This window comes from Oratosquilla oratoria, chromosome 26, assembly GCF_046742065.1.
Source record: "Oratosquilla oratoria isolate Oo_2021 chromosome 26, ASM4674206v1, whole genome shotgun sequence".
Classification (NCBI taxonomy): Eukaryota; Metazoa; Arthropoda; class Malacostraca; order Stomatopoda; family Squillidae; genus Oratosquilla; species Oratosquilla oratoria.
This window is the reverse complement of record NC_134802.1, coordinates 41834155-41860473: the sequence shown is the minus strand read 5'-3', so window position 1 is coordinate 41860473 and position 26319 is coordinate 41834155. Positions and strand designations below refer to the sequence as shown.

The following is a 26319-nucleotide window of genomic DNA, read 5'->3' as shown; positions in this document are numbered from 1 at the left end:
TGATAGATAGGGCTAGAAGGATTGGATGCTGGTTGTTTGAAAGGTTTTATTGGTTTTTCTGTGTTTTAACATGAAAACTGAACATAGATTTATATTGCAGAGTAACCAGTGAACAAAAAAGTATATTTGGATTTGTAATTTGTGAACAGCCATCAGGGTTAATTTGTGTATTGCCAAGTAAAATTCCTTTATTCCAGTAGCATCTTTGAATACAGTTGAGTTTTTTAACAGTTGCCGTAAATATCACATGAAATGCATTATAGACTTTGATTAACCTTTATTGGTAAAATTATTATACTAATTCTCACACAAACACAACATGCATATAGCACTTGTACAAGAAACAAAACAGACATTACAGTAACAATGCCCTCATTCACTGATTATACAATATTGTAACATTTGTACACAACAGTATGCCCATCTGTAACAAAGCAAGACATCAGACAACCACTCTCAAACAAAATGCCAAAACTGAATGAGGTTGATGGGTTTTGAAAATAGGAAGCTTTGCTATCCATCTTGCAGGTAACTGTCATTTGTCCTTCCACATGGATAAATATAATTGAAATACAATCCATAGCAATCAACCAACCTACGATGCAGTCTCGTACTATGAACCAGTTCTGTTCTTGGGCTCCAGTCAACCTGAGTTTGGGGCTCCCCACATCCCATGGGGACAGGTTGAGGTAATCAGTCAGTGGCACAACATAACAATGATGTCAGAGTTAAACAAATGGTTTATTCTTTGTGCACAGTAATACTGGGATTGAAAGTTTTCAGGTTACAACATGAATACCAAAAACCTCAAGGCAACCACTGGAGTGCCCCATTGACAAGTGTAAACTTCACAAAGATCAGAAGTCACACACACTTTGGACATCTGTAGAGCAGCTTCAGTTTCAAGATCGGAGGTTTGATAACCAGGAGGACAATGAGAGAGAGAAAAAAAAAAAATGGATCATCTTCATCCAAGATATTTTGGCAATCCCCTGTTTGGAGGATCACACAAGAGTCCTGCTCTGCCAGAACAGAACCAAGATGCTACTATGATGATTGTCTTGCACTTGCTTTTGATTCATCAAGGATAGTATTGGCTGAGGCCACAGGAGGAATTTGTGCAGAATTTGGTACAGAGTTGTGTAACTGATGCTTTAGAGGAATTTCAGGATGAAATTTGCAGTACATAATTATGAAGCAGTCACAAAAACAAAAGATGCTAATGGAGAAGTTGAAGAAGCAATACAGTCTAAATGAAGCATACATATACCCAGGTTCCCCTCCTTGGAGGGAGCCAAAGTCAAAAGGCATAATTCCACTTCCACCCATTTCATCTCCACATTCCCTCCCTCTTTTCTTGACAAATGAAAACATACAGGTGGAAAATTAAAAAATAAGAGATGAAATCAAGCACGTACAGGTAAATTATTAAAAAACATTCCTTTTTTTCTGATGCTGGGATGACCCCTCATCTAGGCGGAGCCAAGATAAGAGGGAGGGGTGGAAAATCAAGTGGGTAGGAATAAAATGGGAGTGGAATAATGCCTTTTGACTTTGGCTGCCTCCTTTGTAAGGGGGGTAAAAGCCCTTGGTATTTGTATGTATGTACAAAAATGAATGTTAAAAATCACAGGGAAATCAAAGCTTCTGTCGACTAAAAACCAATACATATTACAAATTCTTTGATAAAATATAAAGTTGCATTATATACATTCATACACATAAAAATTCTATCAGCACACTTCTGTGGCTTGAAGTGCATAATTTACATCATCTGTTGAAATGTTAAGTCTTATCCTGAGCATTAAATCTTGCCTTGAATGCTCGGCCAATATCAGTCTGGTTGAAGATAACCGGGTCACCATGGCCATTACCTCGGACATTCCGCATGGCCTCAAACCTAAGAATGGAGAGAATTTTTTCAAGTCAGATACAAAGGGCACTGTGGGAAACTTTGCAGATATATGGGATTGGGGGAAAGGTGTTAAGGGCAGTCTGGAGCTTCTACGAGAGTAGTGGAGCCTGTGTTATAAGGGGAAACGGAGACAGTGGTTTGAGGTAATGGTGGGACACTCATGTTGCCATGACTATTCAATGTGTACATGGATGGGGTAGTGCTGGAGGTAAAGGCAAGGGCAATGGGGCTGGGAACTGGAGAAAAGTGAGAGGTGGGGCAGTTGTTTGCTAACAACACTGTGCTTATGGCAGGATCGAGGAGGGATTAAGGAAGTTAGTGATGGGAGTTTGGAAAGGTATGTGAGATGAGTATTGGAGGAAATGGATAGCTTTAGATACTTGGGTGCAAATGTGATGGGAAAGGGAAGAGTGGTGGAGGTAGAATGTAGATTCAGAGAAGCAAGTAGCCTTGGGGGATTAAAAAGTGTAATGAGAAATAGACATTTGGGAATGGATACTAAAAGGAGATTGTATGAAGGAGTGATTGTGCTGACAGCACTGTATGGAACACACAACACCTCACAAACATAAAAAACAAATGCACACCTAGACTTAACGCACTTAAGTCAATCACTGGAACAACATTTGGACAAAACAAAGAAACTAATATAACAATATACAAACAATGCATACGCTCAGTGATGAATTATGCGAGTCCTGCATGGGCTCCTAATCTCAGTGAGACACACCACAACACCCTTCAAATCATACAAAACAAAGCCCTAAAAACAATTACAGGCTGCACAAATACAACACCTACAGACCATTTACACCATGAAACAAAAGTCCTCAAAGTCAAGGACCACCTCGACATGAGAGGCACACAAACACTTGCTGCAGCCACCACAAACACATCACACCCGCTACACTACATAGCAGAACACCCACACACACCAAGAAACATTAAAACTACACCCAAAGACCTTTATTACGCACAGATACTCTCTTCTCTTCCTCCACAACCACCAAATACCAGCCTCCGGAAACATATTCATAATCATATCACTCACCGCTCCATTAACACACTGAAAGACAACACACTGCTGCATGCCAGACCCCCTGATATCCACCCTTCTGAATCCTCTCTCCCACGAAAGGACAGAGTCCACTTGGCCAGACTGCGATGCGGTCACCACCCAGCACTTCTAAGCTACCAGAAGAGGCTGGACGACCGTGTTGTGAACAGCTGCCCAGGATGTAACACTTCACCCCATACCATACAACACATAATGGAAGACTGCATTATACACAATCATGCACGCAAACAACACAACATACACTCTATAAAGGATTTGTGGGAAAACCCAGTTTCGGCTGTGGCCTTCCTTGGGGAGACGGGACTGCTCGGACAGACAGTCTAGGGAACGACAATAACAACAACAACAACACAAGAGAGGAAGAGTTTAAATGTGTATGAGATGAAATGCCTGAGAAATATGGTAGGGGTTACTAGGCTGGATAGAGTGAGAAACAAGAGGGTGAGGAGGAGAGCAGGGGTGGAAAGGGAGTTGGGAAATTGGGTTGATGAAAGAGTTTTAGGAGGGTTTGGACACTTGTAAAGAATGGGTGAAGAAAGAATAGTAATAGAGGTGTGGACGTCAGGTGGAGGGAGTGAACATGAGAGGCAACCACAGATGAGATGGATGAATGGGGTAAAAGGGGTATTGGAAAAGAGAGGAATGTCTGTTGAGGAAGGAAGGGAGAAGACAGAAGATAGGGGTGAGAGGAGAATGGTTGTGTATGGATGATGCTGTGATACATGGGAGTGGGTGGGGGATGAGTACATGCGAATATTTTGACGAGGCCCAAAGGGATCTCTCCCTGTCTTCTCTTTTTCTGCATGAGGGAATGGAGAGGGGGTTGTCACTGATCAAATGAAGTGGGCTCGATATGGATGTGCTGTGTCTTGCTACATTGCCTCTGACCTTGGGCAGTGGGCAAGATGCTGGGAGGGGTGGTGAGTGGAAGTGGAGTATGTGGGGATGAAGTGGGTGGGAGTGGATTTGCGCCTTCGACTTTGTATATAAATACATATACCAATGGCTTTTCCCCCTTATAAGGGAGGTAGCCAAAATATAAAGGCATAAAATCCACTCCTACCCATTCCATCTCCACATACTCCACTCCATTTATCCCCCCCCCCCTCTCTCTCTCTCTTATCTTGGCTCCTGGATGATGGGTCATTTCTGCATCTCGGCTACTGCCTTGGGTCAGAAATAATGCATCAAGACAGCACATCCACAGCAAGGCTGCTTCATTTAATTGGCAACCCCCCTCATGCAGAAAGAGAGAAATTGGGGAGAAATCCCTTTGAGCTGCATCAAAATATCATTCACACCCAGTACCTCACCTCCCATCCCCATCCACTCCCTTCCATGCATCACAGAATCATCCATACACAACTATTCTCCATTCACCCCTATCTTCTCTCGTCCTTCCTCAACAGACGTTCTCCTCTTTCCCAATGCCCCTTTCACCCAATTCAACCACCTCATCCTTGGTCGCCCCCTCATGTTCACTCCTACCTCTGCCTTTCACACCTCTTTTACTAATTATTCTTCACTCATTCTTTCTATGTGTCCAAACCATCCCAATACTATTTCATGAACCCTATCTTCCAACTCCCTTTCCACCCCTGCTTTCTTCCTCATTCCTCACTTTATCCAGCCTAGTAACCCCTACCATACTTCTCAGGCATTTCATCTCAAATGCATTCAAACTCCTCTCGTATGTTCCATGTTTCTGCCCCATACAGTGCTGTCGGCACAATCACTCCCTCATATAATCTCTTAGCATCCATTCACAAATGTCTATTTCTCATTACAATTTTTAATACCTGATGGCATTTACTTGCTTCTCTCAATCTACATTCTACCTCCACCTCCACTCCTCCCTCTCCTGCCACATTTGCACCCAACTAAAGCTATCCAATTCCTTCAGTCTCTCTCCCTTAATACTCACTTCCAATTTGCTACCAGCCACTCACCTTGTCCACCTCATCACTGTACTTTTACCCACATTTATCTTCAACTTCCTTCTTTTGCACACTTCCCCAAACCACTACCTTAATCCCTCCTCTGATCCTGCTACAAGTGCAGTGTTGTCAGCAAACAACAACTGGCTTATCTCCCATTTCTTCAACCCCCAGCCCATTACCCTGGTGTTTCCCTCTTGCACCACCCAATCCATGTATAAATTGAACAGTCAAGGGGACATAACACATCCCTGGCGAAGTCCCAATTTTACCTAAAACCACTCTCTCCATTTCTAATTCTAACACAGGCTCTACTACTCTTGTAAAAATTCTTGACTGCTTTTAACAGATAACACTAAATATGCATACATATACCAATGGCTATATCCCCCCTTGCAAGGAAAGTAGCCAAAAAACAAAAGCATAAAATCCACTCCCACCCATTCCATCCCCACATACTCCACTCCTATTCACCCTCTCCCTCTCTCTTATCTTGACTTCTCCTGGATGACTGGTCACCCTGCATCTTGTCCACTGCCCTGGGTCAGAAGTAGTGTTGCAAGACACAGTACATCCACAGCAAGGCTGCTTCATTTAACAAGTGACCCCCCATCCCCTCTTGCACAAAAATATCATTCACATGTACTCTAATCCACCCACTCCCTTTCATGCATCACAGCATCATCCATACACTACCATTTTCCACTCATCCTGTATCTTCTGTCTTCTCCCTTCCTTCCTCAACAGACATTCCCCTCTTACCCCATCCATGTATCTCATCCTTGGTTGCCCCCTCATGTTTACTTCTTCCATCTCTTCTTTTACTAATCTTTCTTCACTCATTCTTTCCGTATGTCCAAACCATTCCAATACTCTTTCATCAACCCTATCTCCCAACTCCCTTTCCACCCCCCCCACCTCTCCTCCTCACCTTCTTGTTTCTTACTCTATCCAGCCTAGTAACCCCTATCATACTTCTCAGGCACCTCATCTTTAACACCTCTTATGTTCCATGTTTCTCCCCCATACAGTGCTGTCGGCACAATCACTCCTTCATACAATCTCCTCTTAGCATCCATTCCCAAATGTCTATTTCTCATTACACTTTAATCCCACAAAGCATTTACTTGCTTTTCTCAATCTACATTCTACCTCCACCTCCACTCCTCCCTTTCCTCCCACATTATGTGAATAATAGCAGATTGATTTATGTCTTTGTCTTTTGGCTACCTCCCTTGTAAGAGGGAAAAAGCCATTGGTATGTGTATCAATAATTATTAGGGTCATAACTTTCAATCAAATGTTGCCTCAATGACTAGGCATTAATCTATACCTCACCTTCAAACCTACAAAACGATGTATAATGATCCACAATTCTGCTAAGCACAGCTTCTTCAAGGCCTGAGCGTAGAAATTCTGCAACTACTGCCTTCAACAGATACTGTTCCATCAAACTACACATTCTGTAGGGGAAAAAAGTATAAATATTCAATGTAATATTAACTTCCTTCTATGCTCTGATAAGACAATCTTTACATGATGAAAAATGTATTTAGTCACAGCAAAACAGTGGCTAACAACATTTTGGCACTCCTCCAGAAGTGTTGTGAGAGTGTAGAGCTATTTCTAAGCATAGAGGAGGAGAAACAAGTCACTATGTTTCCCTTACGAGACAAAGTGGTGGATGGAAGGAGAGAGAATCAACATTTTGTTGGCAGTGGCTGAAATTGTGAGGTTTGACCAATTTGGTTCAAACTTGCCCCTAAGGGAGAGAGTTGTGGATGGGCACTGTGAGGAACCTGGACCCATGGGCATGTGCATGAGGCCCAACTTAATTTGAGGCTCTGGGTAGACTTTTGCCTTTTTGCCACTGGTGCCTGCACCTTTGGCCTGAGGGGCATCCACATGAAATCTGCAGGTCTTGTGGCACCCATGGGTGAGGTATTGCCCAAATTGGAGCATGTAGCCCAAACGACCCCAAAAACCAGTATTACACTGAAGAGGTGGAGTCACAGGGATGATGGAGGACTTTAAGGAGAGCAGTAAATGGCGTGATAGAAATTAAAAATGATCATCATACTTTCCATCGTGCCAAGATAAGAGGGAGGGGAGAGGATGGAATGGGTGGGAGTAGTTTTTATGCCTTTGTGTTTTGGCTACCTCCCTTGTAAGGAAGATAAAGCCTTTGGTATATGTGTGTATATATACTTTCCTGAGAGGAGGCTTTGATCGTAGGAGGGCTCATCTTACCTAATAGCTGTAATCTTTGGTGATGTAAACATTTCTTTAAGTGCCTGATCTACTTGCATCATCCCCACCAATGCCTTTTTCTTTTGTGGAGACATCTTGTATGGGGACTTTGTTGGACTTTTGGGAAACTTTGTGGTTTCAGCAATCTCCGTAGCTCTTCGACAGATGTCCAGAGCTCTTCTGGCATCGCCTGAGACTGCTGCAACTTTGCGGGCCACCAGCTGGACGGCATCAGGATCAAAGGCTTCTATGCCCCTTAGCCGTGAAAGTACAATTTCCTGGATGGAATAAAATGGCATTGGGTCATATGTAAAACCAAGGACTTGTAAAAAATTAATAATTATCAAGGAAATTAATTCCTGGTAAACAATTTTATTATTATTCTATATTTCATGGATGACCCGTCATCCAGGAGGTGCTCAGATGAGAGGGAGGGTGGGAGGGGTGTGGAGTGTATTTAGGGATGAAATGGGTGGGAGTGATTTTATGCCTTTCCCTTTTTGGCTACCTCCCTTGAAAGGGGGAAAAAGCCTTGGTATATGTATGTATGTATATTTCATGAAAGGCAATGACACTTGGTCTGTAGATACATACATATACTAAGGGCTTTTTCCCCCTTACAAGGGAGGTAGCCAAAGTCAAAGGCATAAATCCACTCCCACCCATTTCATCCCCACGTACTCCACTCCCATTCACCATCCCCTTCCTCCCTCTTTTCTTGGCTACTCCTGTGTGACAGGTCATCCCTGCATCTTGCACACTGCTCTGGGTCAGATGCAATGCAGCAAGACGCAGCACATCCACAGCAAGGCTGCTTCATTTAGTTGGTGAACCCCCCTCTCTGTCCCCTTATGCAGAAGACAGGGAGAAATCCCTTTAGGCTCTTTCAAAATATTATTCACACGCACTCCCTTCCATGCATGTAGATACCACTACATAACCCAACAATGCCCTATCAATCACTCCTATCCATGCTTGGTTCTCTTCTTAAACTAGTGTTTGGAGATGTGATGCGAGCAAACAATCCCCATCGTCATCTCTGCACTATAATTCTTATCTGGCACCCCAAACCTCCCTTCTTCTCCATCTACTGGCTCATCTCCTTGTCTAGCATTAAGATACCAACACTACATTTACATTCCTCCCAAAACTCTCTAAACACTCATTTAAACAAATCCAAAAAAGTTTCCCTTCTATTCACTTTTCTCACTACCAGGACCATATGTACTCTTAAAAACTTACACCTCCAATCTCAGTTTCACCTTTGCCCACGTTAATTTTGAAGACATTTCCCTCCACTCCACCATACACTTTCCTTTCTCTTCACTTACCAGGAGAACCACTCCTTCCCTCCCTCACCCCTCAACCACATTCTTAAATTTGAACTAACCCCTCTCCTTCAGCTTAGTTTCACTTAATACTAACACACCCATCTTTCTTCTCACAAACAAATTAGTTATCTATCTCCCTCCACTCCAACCTTACATCCAAGTAGCTTAAAGTGCTTGGCCAGTGAGTTCACTGGAATCTACCATAATGGCCATACACAGTGTATTATTTCCATTGCGGTGGCAATACTCGTTTAAATTTACCTAGCCTTTCACAGCATGGGGAAGATATAAACTTGTATACAATCAATACACACCTGTAACTGTTGGTGTGTGTAAGGCTGGAAGGTCATACGAGTAAGACCCAACCTCGACACTACACGGTTCATCATGATACGTTCGGGAAGGTCCATAGTGTTGGCAATGGTCACCACTATCAATCTACTGCCTGGGTGTGAAGGCCAGTCAAACAGGTTATACATCACATCCTGGAAAACATGAAAATATAATTATGAAAACCATATTCAAATAGACATTAGGGAATGGATGCTAAGATGATATTATAGGAGGGACTAATTGTACTGAAAGCATTGTATGGGGCACAAACATGGAACATAAGGAGGAGTTTGAATGTGTTTGAGATCGAGGTGCCTGAGAAGTATGATAGGGGTTACTAGGCTGGATAGTGTGAGAAATGAGGAGGTGAACGGGGGTGGAAAGTGAGTTGAGAGATAGGGTTGATGAAAGAGTATTGGGATGGTTTGGGCACATGGAAAGAACGAGTGAAGAAAGATTAGTAAAAGAGGTGTGGAAGGCAGAGGTGGAAGGAGTGAACATGAGGGGGAGACCAAGGATGAGATGGATGGATGGGGGTAAAAACGGGTATTGGGAAAGAGGGGAATGTCTGTTGAGGAAGGAAGGGAGAAGACAATAGACAGGAGTGGTGAATGGTTGTATATGGATGATGCTGTGATGCATGAAGGGGAGTGGGTGGGGGGTGGGAGGGGGTGAGGAAATATGTGTAAATGATATTGTGACACAGCCCGAATGGATTTCTCCCAGTCTTCTCTTTTCTGTGTGAGGGAAAGGAATTTTTTTTTCTCCAAAAAATGAAGCAGCCTTGCTGTGGATGTGCTGCATCTTGCTACATTGCTTCTGACCCAGGGCAGTGGGCAAGATGCAGGGATGACCTGTTATCCAGAAGCCAAGAAGAGAGGGAGGAAGGGGTGGTGGATGAAGAGTGTAGTATGTGAGGATGAAATGGGTGGGAGTGGATTTATGCTTTTGATTTTGGCTACCTCCCTTGTATGGGGGAAAAAGCCATTGGTATATGTATGTGTGTATTTAGTTTCTCTACTCATACAGAATGACAACACTTTTGTACTACATCTGTCCCTACAGGACAAATCACTCGTTATACAAACCTGCTTTCTGGTCCACAGCAAGTCTAACTCATCTACAAGGAGGAGTGTGGGTTCCTGTCTAGGAGCTGGTTTGGTGAACCTTTTCTCAAGGAGAGAGGAAGCATGATCAGCTGTGACTTTCTGGCCTGTCAAACCCTTCCATATCTGAAATAAGAATGATGATATGGTTTAACGTCACAAACTTCAGGCTAGGACGGTGCCTCTTACAGAGCCTTTGTAGCGTGGAATTTAATGAACCATACCCTTGATTCAACTTCGTCGGTGGCAGGACTCGAACCGCCATTCCCTCAACCTTCGCCGCAAGTAATGACACCCTAACCCACTAAGCCAGTGAGCTTCCAAAAATAAGAATACAACTTGAAATGAGAATATAACTTGAAAACTGTCTACTGGTACTGGTTAGGCTCCACTGTAGAACTGCTGTGTTTCACTGTAGAACCTTCAATTCAAGCAGTATGGAAAGGAACAGGGATGGCCCTTTATGCAAGAAGTGTTCAGATAAGAGGGGGATAAATTGAGTTGCTGTGTCTCTGCTTTCACATGACCACTACCCTCCTAAGGAGAAAAGGGTTAATTACTAAAATTTTCATTTCCCAAGGAATAGTTCAATGGTGGTCTTGAAGGGCTATTACTCATTTCCAATGGTTTGCATTTTTTGGAATTTAAATTTAAAAGGAGGTGCTAAGATAAGAGGGAGGGTGGAGTGTATTTAGGGATGGAATGGGTGGGAATGGTTTTATGCCTTTTTCTTTTTGGCTACCTCCCTTGTAAGGGGGGAAAAAGCCTTGGTATATGTACAAATTACAAAAAGGAATTCATATGTTCTAACTGCAAAGTGCCATAAGGAAATCTAAAACCTGTATGACATGCTGAAAGGATACGAGAAGAGAGGGAAGAAGAAAAAGAAAAAAATATGCAAAGCGTTATACCTGAACCCATAGCTGATGCGGCTCTGTGAGTTTCATGGAATTAACTTCTAGGAAGGTAAAGCTGGGTACATCTCCTTCTTTCTGGGCTTCTTTTAAAAGACGAACAACTTCCCGTACTGTGGCAGTTTTACCAGTTCCTGGCACGCCACTGATGTACCTAATGGAGCAACAAGACATACATTTGTAGTGAGTGCAACACAATAAATACTTCAGTAATTGAAAGGATATTGTACGGTTAATATAAATCAATAGAAGATCAGCTACTCTTCGTTAGAGAAACTTTTGGTATATAAAAATATACAGCTACAGAATCACTCTTCTAGTGCTTCCTCTTTGAAAGAGATTGCTCCGCACCTTATCTACTACAAAACACCTGCTAAGTTCACCCAAATTTAATTATATGGCCTAGAAAAGTGGCCAAGACAAAAGAGAACGGAAACTTCTCGTAAGAAATCATCAGTGACACTGCCCATCTCTGACAACCATGAATCAAAGAACATTCCATGGAGAAACTGAATAAATAGCCAACTCTTCCCATTAGACAAGAGCTCTCAAATCTTGGGTTTTATTACATTTGTGTGTCCTTCACCCCCCCCCCAAAAAAAAAAAAAATAAATAAATAATAATAATAATAATACATTATCTAATCACTTGACAAACAATTCAAAGAAATACATTATTTGAACAAGTTTCTGGGCCTGATCTGGCATCTTGTGAAAGTGGGATATAAATAATAATAATAATAATACATTATCTAATCACTTGACAAACAATTCAAAGAAATACATTATTTGAACAAGTTTCTGGGCCTGATCTGGCATCTTGTGAAAGTGGGATATGTGTACTGTTTTACAATTGATAGTTGCCCCAGATTCTGCAAGAGAGATCTGGAACAATGTAATGATTGACTGATCCATTTCACAGGACCACTACTTCCAGGTACCAATTATTGGTCCTTTATTATCATTATTATTCAATTAATTCAAACTTACATGCATCCTCCAGTGTTGTCGTATAATTTCCCTTCGACGAAAGAATAAATATCCTGAAACTCCATTTCCCGACACGGCAGAGAGTCGGGAACAGCTGCCACGTGCAGCCGAGACCTTGCTTTTTCTAATGGAGTCTGGGGGTCTGATATACTGCTCTGACGTTCAGGCATGCCAGGTGTCATTATCCTACGACAGCTCTTCGAATTCTTTGGAGTTTTGGGAGTTTTTGGGGTCTTGGGAGTTAAAGCTGCTTTGCTTCTGTGTTTAGGAGTTCTGGCGGATTTCCTGCTGAAATATGTATATTTAAGTTTTCGTGACACATACATGGTAGAGGGGCTTTTCCCCCTTATAAAGGGGGTGGCAGTCAAAAGTGTACACACACCTGATTATAATCACGTATTCCATCTCTCTTCCCTCTTCACAGATTCTAATAAAAATAATCTTCCAATCCACCTTTAGGACAGCACTACATAATCCTTTAATACCCTCTTGACTACCCTCACACCAACCACCCTGGCCCATGTATACTTGTGCTTTTCTTTCTTCTTAAATACTGTCTTTGTTATTGTAACTTCCTTTTCAATATAATGTCTAACACTTTGTCCATTTCCATTTCCTCCTGCCATATCACATCTCCCCACTGCTCTATCCATTGCTTCATTTCCTAAAACTAAAAGATCCCCCAAACACCACTGCATTCACACTTTGCAAAACTCTCCATACTAGTGTAAAAAATAAATAAATAAATAAATAAAATCAATCTTACTACAAGGGCCACACATGTTGACAACCATATCTCCTCTACCAATATCATTGGATGCTAATGGATACAAATGGATACAATACCTGAATGCATGATCATCCATGTGATCTGAGAGTTCAGTTCTGGATGAAAACCTCTCATCACACTCATCACAAGCAAAGCGTTTCTTTCCTGTGCTCTTTGACCTGGGTTTTTCTTCCTTCTTTAATGGTGTCAACTGGAAAAAAATATTAAAATAAAATGAATAAATAGAAAGTTAGTAAGATACATACATACATACATCATACATATACCAAGGCTTTTTTCCCCTTACCAGGGGGGTAGCCAAAAAGGACAAGGCACAAAAACATTCCCACCCATTTCATCCCCGAAAACACTCCACACCCCTCCACCCTCCCTCCCATCTTAGCACCTCCTAGATGACGGGTCATCCCTGCACCCTGTCCACTGCCCTGGGTCAGAAGCAGTGACGCAGGACACAGCACATCCACAGCAAGGCTGCTTCATTAAATTGGCGACCCCCCCTCTCCCTCCCCCCATATAAAGGAGAGGACGGGGAGAAATCCCTTCGGGCTGCGTCAAAATTTTTGCTCACACACACTACCTCACCCCCATTCCCCTGTCCAATCCACCTCATGCATCACAACATTTTCCATATACAACCATTCTCCATTCACCCGTCTTCTGTCCTCTCCCGTCCTTCCTCAACCGACATTCCCCTCTTCCCCAAAGCCCCCTTCACCCCATCCATCCCTCTCATCCTAGGACGTCCCCTCATGTTCACTCCCTCCACATCTGCCTTCCATACCTCCTTTACTAGTCTTTCTTCACTCATTCTTTCCATGTGTCCAAACCATCCTAATACTCTTTCATCCACCCTATCTCCCAGCTCCCTTTCCACCCCTGTTCTCCTCCTCACTTCCTCATTTCTCACTCTATCTAGCCTAGTAACCCCCATCATACTTCTCAGACACTTCATCTCAAACACATTCAAGTTCCTTCTCTCTTCCTCTCTCATGTTCCATGTTTCTGCTCCATACAGTGCTGTTGGCACAATCACTCCTTCATACAGTCTCCTCTTAGCATCCATTCCCAGATTCCTATTCCTCATTACACTTTTTAAACCACCAAGGCATTTACTCGCTTCTCTCAATCTACATTCTACCTCCACCTTCACTCCACCCTTTCCTGCCACATTTGCACCCAAATATCTAAAACTATCCACTTCCTCCAGTTGCTCTCCCTTAATGCTCATTTCCAGATAACTGCCACTTTCACCCCTTGTACATCTCATCACCTTACTTTTACCCACATTTATCTTCAGCTTTCTTCTATCACACACTCTCCCAAACTCTGTCACCAGCTTCCTCAATCCCTCCTCCGATCCTGCCACAAGCGCAGTGTTGTCCGCAAACAACAGCTGGCTCACCTCCCACTTTTCTCCATTTTTCCCAACCATCTCCAATCCCTGACCCACTACCCTAGCATTCACCTCTCGCACCACCCCATCCATGTATAAGTTGAACAGCCAGGGTGACATAACGCATCCCTGACGAAGTCCCACCTTTACCTCAAACCACTCACTCTCTCCATTTCTAATCCTGACACAAGCTCTACTACTCTCATAAAAACTCTTGACAGCTCCCAGAAGCTTTCCTCCTATCCCGTATATCCGCATAACCTCCCACAGTGCATTTCTGTCTACCCTGTCGTAAGCCTTTTCCAGATCCATAAAGGCCCAGAAAACATCCTTCCCCTTTCCTATAGCTTTCTCACATATCTGTCTTACCACAAAAATCTGATCTACACAACCTCTACCTGTCCTAAACCCACACTGTTCCTCACCAATTACTCCCTCTGCTCCTCTCCTAATCCTCTCAATCAAGATCCTCCCATAAGCCTTCCCAACTACACTTAACAAGCTAATCCCTCTGAAACTACTACATTCACACTTGTCCCCTTTTCCCTTGTAAAGTGGAACTATACACGCACTCCTCCAGTCCTCTGGCACTCTACCTTCTCTCCAGCAAACATTAAATAACCTCACCAACCAGTCCACCATCACTATACCTCCTTTTTTAAGACATTCTGCATGGCATCCATCCAGACCAGGTGCCTTACCTGCTTTCATCATCTTAACTGCTGCCTTCACTTCATCCTTCCTTATTTCTCCTCCATTTTCCTCACTCATCACTCTCATTTTCTTAGCATTTCCCACTGCAGCTATCTTTCCCTCCCTATCCTGCTTCACATTTAGCAACTCCCTAAAATATTCTGCCCATCTTCCCCTTACTGCCTTCTCCTCCATTATCATCTCTCCATCTGCACCTTTTACCTTTTCTTCTCTACTTGATTCGCCTCCTCTTCCTCTCTTAATTTCTTTCCAAAATATCTTTTTATTACTTTCAAAATTTTCTGTCATACTCTTACCCCATTTTACATCTGCTCTCCTCTTTGCCTCCTTTACCTTTACCTGTAAAATACTAGAAACCCATGTAATAGTGTTATTTACCAAACTGTGGCAGTGATGATTCATACACCAGTCTTGTTGTTGTTGTTGTTGTTCCCTAGACTGTCTGTCCGAGCAGTCCCGTCTCCCCAAGGAATGCCACAGCCGAAACTGGGTTTTCCCACAAATCCTTTATAGAGTGTATGTTGTGTTGTTTGCGTGCATGATTGTGTACCACCAGTCTTGTGGACTACCCTAGCTATACCCATGCAACAAAGCATTTTTTCCTCGAGTGATTTGTGGGCCAGCCAGGTGGTTGTTACCTGGGAGCAGGGAGTCTCTTGTATGAGACCTGGGGCAATAGATTGATTGATCTTTGGAATGACTACACAGCCCATTCACACTCTCAAACATCCTCCCACCTTGGTCCATGTATATTTACTACAAGTCCTATCTTCTTAAACACTGCAATTATTTTAGCCATGGTACATTTTCTAAGCCCTAACCTTTCCATTTGTATAAACTTGGATTGTGCACAAATTTGTTCACAGAAATCAGTGTTAAAAACAAAATTAATGAATTACCTTATTTTTCACATCAAATGGGAAGGGAAGTACAGCATAAGCCTTCTCTAAAGTACTGCCTACTGATTCAGCTGGTGCAGCTTTCTTGTTGGATACTTTTGTTGTCATTTTTTTGCTGGATCCTTTGCTTGCAGTTTTCTTGCTGGGTTCTTTTGACGGGGTTTTCTCGATGGCTTCTTTTATTACAGTTTTTTTGTTGAAGTCTTTCGTTACACTTTTCTTGCTGGATTCGTGTAATTTCTTCGAGATAGAGGACTTCCTCTGCTCCTTTTCTTCCTCTTCACTTTCCTCGCTTTCTTCAGCTTCCTCTTCACTTTCTTCTTCGCTGTCACTTCCTAGTAGAAAGTCTATTTCGTCATCCTTCAATTTTCTCACTTTTGAAACCTTTTTCAATTGATCCTTTTTACCTTTCGCAGACTCTTCATTATCAACCTTTGAACCTGGTGATCCCACATCCTTTCCTCCTTTTGAAGATGGTGACACAAGAGAAACAGGTTCCCTCTTCGGTGGAGATGCAGTTTCTTTCTGCACTGGTGAGCTGGTTCCCATCTCCATTGGCGAGGCAATTTCCTTCTTTGGTGGCGTAACTGCTCCCCTCTTCAATGATGAAGCTAACTTTTTCTGTGATGCAGTTTCTTTCTGGCCTGGTGAACTGGTTCCCGTTTTCATTGGCGAAGCAATTTCCTTCTTTGATGGTGTAACAGCTCCCCTTGTCAATGGTGAAGCTAACCTTTTCAGTGGTGACTGTACTGGAGTACTATCTAACCTCTTCTGTGATGAAGCTGTATGGTCCATTGAAGACAAAACTGCTCTTTTAAGAGGAGAAAAATTCATTGGTGAGGCTGAAGTTTTACCTTTAACTCTAGGAGACAGTGAGGTCTCCCTGCCATAACGATCTATTTCTCCCTTATCGAGCATCCGATAACAAACCACTTTATGCTTTCTTCCTGATCGTGACTGGCCATCAATTTGATCATTGTCTTTTATGTTTACATTTGACATCTTCGACGGACTTAATATATTCTTCTCCGAATCCCGACACACCCTTTTAGCAGGCGAATCATAAACTTCTTCCTCAGCTTTCCGCTTTAGACCACCTTCATACATCTTGTTGTCGATACGTCGTATTTTCAAGACCAAATCATTGGGCACTAATTCGTATCTGGCACTCGGCTCTGGAATAAAAAGGAAGGTTTAAATTTTTTTTTTTACAAATAATCAATGATGAAGCAGGTGGCTGAATTCAAATTTTCTGCTTACACACATGCCATAAATCCCTCTGTGAGGGGCACCGTTCTAGCCTTCTGATAGGGGGGAGTTTGTGACGTTAAACCATATCAGACATGGTTTGCCTATATACTGTAAAATATGATGAGGTAGTGGGAGTAAACCCACTTTGGATTGATTGATTTTATGGAATTTTTGGCTTGAAGGCTTAGCTAAACCAACTTTGGGTGTCATGCCCTGCTGTGAAAGTGCTGTGTCTTGTTACATTGCTTCTGACCCAGGCAGAGGTTGGGTGGGTGGCCCTTTATCCACTAGAGCAGCGTTTCTCAACCTTTTACCCTTGTGTAACCTTTAAAATAAATTGCATGTCTCAAGGAACCCCTGTGGGGAAGAAGAAGAAGAAAGAAGAAAGAAAGGAGAAAGAAAAAGAAAAGAAAAGAAAAAAAGAAAAGAAAAAATATATATATATATCTTTCTCATTTCATTTTCATTGTAATAATAGGTTAGGATAGAATGATGTCTATACTACATTATTACAATAACCTTTTGTGGAGCCTTAGGGTTCCGCAGAGCCCTGGTTGAGAAATGCTGTACTAGAGGATAAGGGGGAAACACATGGGGATGAGATGGATGTAGGATGGGTGGGAGTGGATGTATGCCTTAGCTGGGTAGCTTCCTTATAAGGGGGCAGAAGCCTTTTGGTAGAGAGATAATTTGACGATAAAAATTAAATTTTGAGAACAAAGGAAATTCTTACCATGAATTTCAATTTCTGGAGATGTTGATCTTTCCTTACTCTTTGAGCTTTTCTTCTTCTTCTTCTTGTTCTCTTTGTCCCTTTGCTTTCTTGACTCCTCATCTTTCATTGGAGTTCCCCCATCTTTCCTTGGAGTTCTCCTATCTTTCACTGGAGTTTCTCTATCCTTCTTCTCCTTATTGGGAGTTCCACTCTTCCTTACTTCCTTTTGTGTACTCACTATCCTATTTTTCAATGGTGTTGCATTCAGCTCATTCAGAAGTGATTTTCGGGCTGATTTTCTGTTGGTACAACAGATTCTCATTTTAATGACATCTCCCTCATTTATCTATTTATTTACATTCTGAGACATTCTGACAAGTTGAAGTGTGTGGGAAGAGGAAAGACTAGATACTCAGATTAAGAATCCACTCTTTCCACTTTATTTACAAACACATTCCACTTTTATCCACCACCCTTGTTTTCCTCTTATCTTAGGTTCTTGTGGATGAAAGGTCATCCCTGTCTCCTGTCCACTGCCTGGGACAGAAGCAATGGAGCAAGACAAAGGATTACAAAGGCGGAACATGCCGACAGGAGACCTTTTGGTCCATAACTAGGTTGGATGCAAAAAAATATATATATATAATAATGATAAATAGATAAAATTATAATAATATAAATAATAAATCAAATAAATAAATGCATCTCACCCACTGCCCTGAGTCAGAATGCAATGGAGCAAGACAAAGTGCATCCACAGCAGGGCCACTTTATTTACATGGAAACTCCCTCTTCCCTGCCCCCTCAGGAAAAGAGTGAACATGAAGAGAAATCCCTTTGGGCTGCATCAAAATATCATATATACATACTTCATATTTCAGGGATTTCTGTCTTTTTCTGCATGAGGGGACAGAGAGGAGAGGTTCACCAATTAAATGAAGTGGCCTTGCTGTGGATGTGCTGTGTCTTGCTACATTGCTTCTGACCCAGGGCAGTGGGTGTGTTGCAGGGATGACCTATCATCCAGGAGAAGCTAAGAAAAAGAGGAGGGAGTGGTTTTGAATGGGAATGGAGTATGTGGGGATGAAATGGGTGTGAGTGGATTTATGCCTTTGACTTTGGCTACCTCCCTTGCAAAGGGGGGAAAAGCTGTTGCTATATGTATGTACATATTTCATACAATTGCCTAATTTTTTTTTTTGCTCTTATATAGTGGGTGGCCAAGTCAACGCACATACTTAACATCTAATCTTGTACTTGTCCCCCACCCCCCAACAATGACAAAACAGTATTTCTCCTCTCCTACAAGACAGTGACAGAAACAATACATTTGTACAACAGACAACAATCTGACACTTCTTTCCAGAGATCTATTGGAGGGTCTTAGGGCTATTGCCAGCTACTGTGGATTGACAGATTCCCAGTCACTGAAACGTAAGGCAACAGTTGTTGTTCCCTAGACTGTCTGGCCAAGAAGTCCCGTCTCTCTGAGGAACGCCATGGCCGGAATGGCGTTTTTCCCACAAATCCTTTAAGAAGTGTACATTGTGTTGTTGTTGTTATGGAGTGCATATTGTATTGTATACATTGTATTTATGTTGCTTATGTTATGTTTATGTTATTTATGTTATGTTTATGTTATTTATGTTATGTTGTTTATGTTTATATTATTAATGTTGTATTTATGTTGTTTATGGAGTGTACATTGTGTTGTTATATACAACAACATCTAGGAGGTGCTAAGATAGGAGGGAGGGTGGAGGGGTGTGGAGTGTTTTCAGGGATGGAATGATTTTATGCCTTTTCCTTTTTGGCTACCTCCCTAGTAAGGGGGAAAAAGCCTTGGTATATGTATGTATGTACATTGTGTTGTTGGCATGCAAGGCAACAGTTATTAATACTATTCCGCTCACCTTACTCCCACATCCATGAAGGACTGCATGTCTATTACAGGTCTGATCTTTGGAGCTTTGCTACAGTACTTGAAGCGGCAAACATAAAAGGGACCATCTACAAATGCTGGTTTGCTAATTGAGCTGGGTACAGATTCTGGTATAGCTGCTTGTATCTGAAAAGTGCATACACGGAGAACCTCACTATATTAACTCACTTGTTGAGATGACATTACATAATTCATTCTGATGATGATGATATGGATTAACGTCATAAACTTCCCCCTATCGGAAGGCTAGGATGGTACCCCTTACAGAGGACTTTGTAGTGTGGAATTTAATGAACCATGCCCTTGGTTCAACTTCGCTGGTGGCAGGATTCGAACCACCATCCCCTCGACATTCGCCACAAGTAACGACACCCTAACCCACTCAGCTAGTTAGTAGAATACATCAATTCAGTTTTGTTTCAGCTCTTGACTACATGGGTTTTGACTTATTTTAGTCTTCACTTTGGATTGTTTCTAAGCTTATAAATCTAAAATAAAAAATCTGAACACCTTCCACTGTGTTACTGGGATTTCCAAACATCATCTACAACTTAAAAATTTAGCACCACACAATATCCAAAGTAAAGAGTCCAACATTAGAACATTAAAAACAGGATTCTTACATAGCATATGCCCGATATGGTTTCTGCATCTACGTCGGTCTCAAAGGGTCTCTGATCCTTCAGTATATCGACATCCAAGTTGATTGGTGGGTAACCTGTAATACAAATGATCATGGAGAAACAGATCTATAGCTTAATGGTACTCTTCAATAATCTTGTTTCAGCCAGAACCTGATATATTTCATTGAACTGAATGAAAATCATTCTCAGTCTCCTATACTGGAGTAATTCTCCCATACAGGAACCACCATTATCTGAACCTTGCAGTCTTTGGAGATTATGTAAGGATATTGTATACCACTTTTATAGACTGCTGCAAGTGATGTAATTGTAAATATATACATGGCCATATTGTAGGACAAACCATGAGTGAGAAAGATCTACTGATGCTGTTTATATATATATATATATATATACAGTGGCCGCGAAAAGTTTGGGCGCAAAATTATAGGTGCCCCAACTTTCCCCTAAACTCAAAACATGCAAAAAATACAACTTTCCACCCAAACTTTTCGCTATTTTTCAATGCTAGCGTTTGTACCCGTATTTAGCTGAGACAATACACACTATTTGGCAACTCTGTTTAGGCGCACTCGATGTCACATGGAGTCAGTTTCTAAACATCTCTCACGGAGAGTAGTCTTTTTTTGCGGTGGTCTCTGTTTTTGTGCCTTGATATCTCCGTAGTGGGAAGTGGTAAAGAGCTGGAAAGAGACACAGTTGTTACAATCATAACCCTCTATAAGAAGGGTTATAAGTGTAAAGATATTGCTACTCGTGTGGGAATTGGAGTGCGTCAAGTGCAAAAGTGGACCAAGAAATTTCGAGACGAAGGAAGTGACATCATTCCTACTCCAAACCATCGCTCTGGTCGGCCAAGGAAGATATCAAATCGTACTTCTACGGTTCTAACTGCCTCCTAATAACCGTAGGAGGCAGTTAGAACTGTAGAAGTACGATTTGATATCTTCCTTGGCCAACCAGAGCGATGCTTTGGAGTAGGAATGATGTCACTTCCTTCGTCTCGAAATTTCTTGGTCCACTTTTGCACTTAACGCACTCCAATTCCCACACGAGTAGCAATATCTTTACACTTATAACCCTCCTTATAGAGGGTTATGATTGTAACAACTGTGTCTCTTTCCAGCTCTTTACCACTTCCCATTACGGAGATATCAAGGCACAAAAACAGAGACCACCGCAAAAAAAGACTACTCTCCGTGAGAGATGTTTAGAAACTGACTCCATGTGACATCGAGTGCGCCTAAACAGAGTTGCCAAATAGTGTGTATTGTCTCGGCTAAATACGGGTACAAACGCTAGCATTGAAAAATAGCGAAAAGTGTGGGTGGAAAGTTGTATTTTTCGCATGTTTTGAGTTTAGGGGAAAGTTGGGGCGCCTATAATTTTGTGCCCAAACTTTTCGCGGCCACTGTATATATATATATATATATATATATATGTACATACATTTATACTCATGGGAGGTAGCAAAAAAAAAAAAAAAAAAAAAAAAAAAATCCACTCCCACCCATTCCATCCCCACATACTCCACTCCCATTCACCTCCCTCCCTCTCATCTTGATTCTACTTTAGAGGTACTGTGCCTCACTGCATTGTCTTTGACTCGAGCAGTATGGCAGGGGATCAGGATGACCCTAAGACATGAGGGGTGATGAATGGAGTTTGGTGGGTCTGGATGGAGATGGAGTGCCACCTCCTTAAATAGAAGTAGAGATCATTTAGTACACACATATTGCACTTACCTTCCGGGACTCGCCTTAGATGAGCCGTAACAATAAGAGATGGCCTTAAATACCACTCGACAACGACCCTTCGTCCATCTACGGCCCTACCTAAACAAAAGTTAACAAGGAAACAAATAACCCAGGATTAAACAAAACAGAGAAACAGCAGTGAAAGTTCTAGATATAATATATTGACATGTGTATAAGGCACCTTAATGAGACTTACTGGGTATAAACATCCATATTATCACATGTAACACCCTTCTGATTTGTACCCATTTCAGAGTTCATTCAATGGATTTGATCTCTAGTAACTTGAATGTGAAATGAGAGCACCATTCAACTTATCCATGGATTGTAAATGGTTGTTTGTGCAAAATGTAAATGTAATGAATGGGGGGAAGTCTAACCTACTTATCTGCTGACGAGGACCAGAGGAAGTGGTCAAAATATATGGATATATTTATTTCTATTCTTATTTTCTGTGGATGTGCTGTGTCCTGCGACACTGCTTCTGACCCAGGGCAGTGGACAGGGTGCAGGGATGACCCGTCATCTAGGAGGTGCTAAGATGGGAGGGAGGGTGGAGGGGTGTGGAGTGTTTTCGGGGATGAAATGGGTGGGAATGTTTTTGTGCCTTGTCCTTTTTGGCTGCCCCCCTGGTAAGGGGGAAAAAAGCCTTGGTATATGTATGTATTTTCTGGTAGGAGACAAGTCATATATATATATATATATATATATATATATATATATATATATATATATATATATATATATATATATATATATATATATATATATATATACTGCAAAATTTCTTACCATTATCATAGCATTTGACAACCCGTGCTATATCACAGGCTTCAGAGGATACATCTTCAGGATCTGCATCTGCACTACGTATATACACATAGTCTCCTGTGTTTACACTGATATTGCCAATCTTGAATCCCCTGAAAATAATTAACTTAGTTAAATAATGTTCAATGAAAATGAATTTGGAAGTATATTTTAATTTACAAAATTAATTTACTTGCTATCATAATTGAACCACATATACTGAAATGAACACCCCGTGCTCCTTAAATCAGCTCTGGACAATGCTGTTCAAACACAAACTCCAGGATTTGCTTAGCCTTGTAGCAATGACAAGGATGATGAGAGTGAACAGAAACACACACTTCTCCTTGGCCAAATATATTAATAAATCAGAGCAATACAAACTGGCTAGTATACAATGTGAATATAACAAGCTACCCATTCGCACCTCTAGAAGTGCCAGTAAATATTGAAAGAAATAGCGCCATACAAGTTAACAAGTCAAGGTATTGCATAACCAAATAACAATTCACTGTAGACACACACGGGAATCAAAGTCTGCACTTATCTATGACACGGCACTATGGACTTGCTGTCAATTCACCAAATAACATGTAGCTCAGCACCAACACCACAAGTATTCATGTACTTTCTGACTGTTCTAGTCTATATACAGGAAGCATGAAGAGAGACTAGCAATGATGGACAACAATGCAGGAAAGTTACCGGCTCACAAGTGATTTTGCTTACCATCTTGTGATGCAGTCTGGCTTAGCTTCTACTATTGAGTGTCCCTGCACATCTCCTGCCAGACATTGCCTTCTTCTACATGTATGAGAAGGCTGACTTCAATCTAATGAGAGATTAATTATTGATGGGAAGAAATTCCTATCTGAAGGAGACACAGAAGAAAAACGGACCAAATTCAATGGAAAACTTAACCACTTCCATACGGTGACGCCTACGTAGGCGGCATGAGGAGCAAGTGGGTACTCGATGATGCCGACGTCGGCATCTTGATTATATTTATTGTAGTCGTACCTACGTAACTTCCATTCTCTCTAAACTGGCTTCATCAATTTTCTATGGTTGTCAAAATACACGGGTGAAAGAGAACGAATGATTGAGCACTGACTTTATTTTTTATGCGATTATTATGACGGAACATCGCACGTCAGGCAGCTAATGCTGCCAGACGTGCGATGTGCCCCGGAGTGAAGAGGTTAAAGAAACAAAAGAAGAAAGTGTTCCTAAAAGGGAACCTAATAATGTTAACACCAAAAACAAGACTGAACATGAACTAAACAATGAACAGAAAACTAACGAGTAAAATTAAAAGGAAACAAAGACTCTAGGGTCAAATGAAGAGATTGAAGGAGACAAATTATAGTAAATATGATGACAGAAGGCTAAAGAAGAAGAAAAAAAAAATGCATATTGGTGCAGAGGAGGTCACTATCTGGGTTGGATTAAGGAATTTCTCATGAACAGGAGACAATGGGTGATGGTAAATGGAAGTGCTTAATATTGGAAAGATGTTATTAGTTGGGTTCCACAAGGTCTGGTTCTGGAACCTTTACTATTTATCATCTTCATAAATGATTCACCATGCTGTGCTCAGAAAACGGAAGCAACATCTACCTATACGCAGATAACACAAAAACCTTCAAGATATTAAAGGAAGATCATGATTGCTTAAAACTACAAAAAGATTTGGACAATATGAATAGATAGACAGAAATGTGGCTGCTTAACTTTCATCCAGACAAGACCAGATACATGAGAATTGGTACAACAGAAGTAAATGATGGTGCATATCAATTATACAATGTTGTTGAAAGATCAAACACGGAAAAGGATATAGGTATAATCATCGATGACAAGCTAAAATTTTCAGAGTATATTGCTGATAAGGTGAATAAAGCAAACAAAGTAGTAGGAATAATTAGAAGGATATTTATCGCCTTGGGTGCAGATTTGTTTAAACAATTATATGTAGCTCTAGTTCGCCCTCATTCGGAATTTGCTAACCATGTTTGGAATCCTTATCTAGTGGAGGATGTTGAAGCTATGGAGAAGGTGAAACCAAACTCTTGCCCAACACGAAACATCTAACATATGAAGACAGACCGAGAACCTTGAACCTTCCTGTACTCTCATACAGCATATTAACCACTTTGGTAGAGATGATGGCCAGGGGTGGTTGCTGCTGTTTGGCCCCCAACTCTTGGAGTTGGGGGGTGGTCCCACGACGTGGGAAAACCCAGTTTCGACTGTAGCATTCCTTGGGGAGACGGGACTGCTCGGACAGACAGTCTAGGGAACGACAACAACAACAACCACTTTGGTATGATGACGCCTATGTAGGTGTCATGAGGCACAAGTGGGTACAAAGATGACAGCATTGGGGTCTTGATTATATATATTGTTTTGTAGTTGTACATGAGCTACCCTGGATTCTGTGAACTAGTTTGATCATGTTTCCTGTGTTAATTATTACTCAGAGTAAAAGAGAATGAGTAATAGTGACTTCATATTTTATTGTGCGAGTAGTGTGGCGAATCGTACAAATGGCAGCAGATGCTGTGGGCGAGAATTTGACTCATACTGAAGTGGCTTAGAGGAGACGTAATCAAGATATAAAACTATTCGTGGGAAGTATGGTAAGGAATGCAGTGAGGATGTCTCTGTGGAGACGGAGAACAGCATGACGAGAGGACATTCAAAGAAGTTATTTAAACCACAAGACTCAACAAAAGGAAATATTCATTCCCATGCCGAGTGATTGATATGCGGAATGCATTACCAGAATCAGTAGTGAAATGTGTAAAAGTTTGAAAAGCAACTGGATAAGTTCTGAAGTAATTTCGAACAAATACATAATTATAAGGCACATATAGTATCCACCACACATATACACATCAACGGTGAGGCTAATGATGACATTGCAGGCTAATGATGACGGTGACAAAGGAATGGAGCCGGAAAGACAGACTGAATAGCCTCTTCCATGAGATCCTCTATGTCTATGGACTATGACTTTGTCTTCCTCCCAACTTACAAGTCGAGCATAACTCTCAATGCTCAAACTATGAATTTACGTGTTCAAAACAATATCGTACTCTATCAATAAATGACTGTGAAAATATCAGATAATATGCGGCTACTTGTTTTTATAAGTATAATAATTCATTGTACGAATTATGGATGAAAAATGGAAAACCAAATTCATACTCACTTGTAGTAAGTTCTTTCTTGGTATATTCTGTCTTTTCTTTCAGGAAGGTATGGTCGACCAACCCACACAAAGTTCTGTCTTGGCGCTGTTCCAGTAATTTTCATTCGAATTTTCTCAGGTAACGTCATTTTGAATATTTTTCCCTGCTCCTCCTCTACTTTACTGTCAAGAACACACAACTATTTGGCGGGAAGAGCTTCTGATGTTTATGTTGAGAGCGCAGGACCGAATTCTTCGCGGTCCATTTAAACCCTAGAACTTTAAATCCTGTTATAGGTAAAACTAGAATTTGATTCAATAATAATGCCTCCCCTTACGTATTATTGTCTAAGAA

General features: G+C 41.4%; 1 protein-coding gene across 2 annotated transcripts; it reads right to left on the bottom strand.

Moving 5' to 3' along the window:
- Positions 1 to 32: 32 nt before the first annotated feature.
- Orc1 (origin recognition complex subunit 1) lies at positions 33 to 26227 on the bottom strand. 2 transcript variants are annotated; one of them, XM_076209594.1, is made up of 15 exons: positions 25986 to 26227; positions 22751 to 22881; positions 21947 to 22036; positions 20181 to 20275; positions 19529 to 19683; positions 17634 to 17914; positions 15650 to 16824; positions 12700 to 12833; positions 11854 to 12141; positions 10862 to 11018; positions 9933 to 10076; positions 8826 to 8996; positions 7181 to 7458; positions 6269 to 6393; positions 33 to 1900 (listed from the first exon to the last, which is right to left on the bottom strand). In XM_076209594.1, the coding sequence occupies exons 1-15, from the start codon at positions 26111 to 26113 to the stop codon at positions 1734 to 1736; spliced, it is 3519 nt and encodes a 1172-aa protein (XP_076065709.1). In that variant the 5' UTR covers positions 26114 to 26227; the 3' UTR covers positions 33 to 1733. The 2 variants fall into 2 exon arrangements, with proteins under 2 accessions (XP_076065709.1, XP_076065710.1); XM_076209595.1 differs by having other exon boundaries at positions 11854 to 12138; positions 25986 to 26226.
- Between the last annotated feature and the right edge of the window lie 92 nt (positions 26228 to 26319).

What these genes read in the sequence shown, in the direction of transcription:
- Orc1 (XM_076209594.1), bottom strand. Translation starts at nt 26,113, where the DNA reads ATGACGTTACCTGAGAAAATTCGAATGAAAATTACTGGAACAGCGCCA. An exon ending in ATGGATGATCATGCATTCAG is followed by an intron (nt 12,142 to 12,699) that starts GTATTGTATCCA and finishes TACATATTTCAG; the next exon opens with CAGGAAATCCGCCAGAACTC. An exon ending in ATCGTTTTGTAGGTTTGAAG is followed by an intron (nt 1,901 to 6,268) that starts GTGAGGTATAGA and finishes CTCCATTCTTAG; the next exon opens with GTTTGAGGCCATGCGGAATG.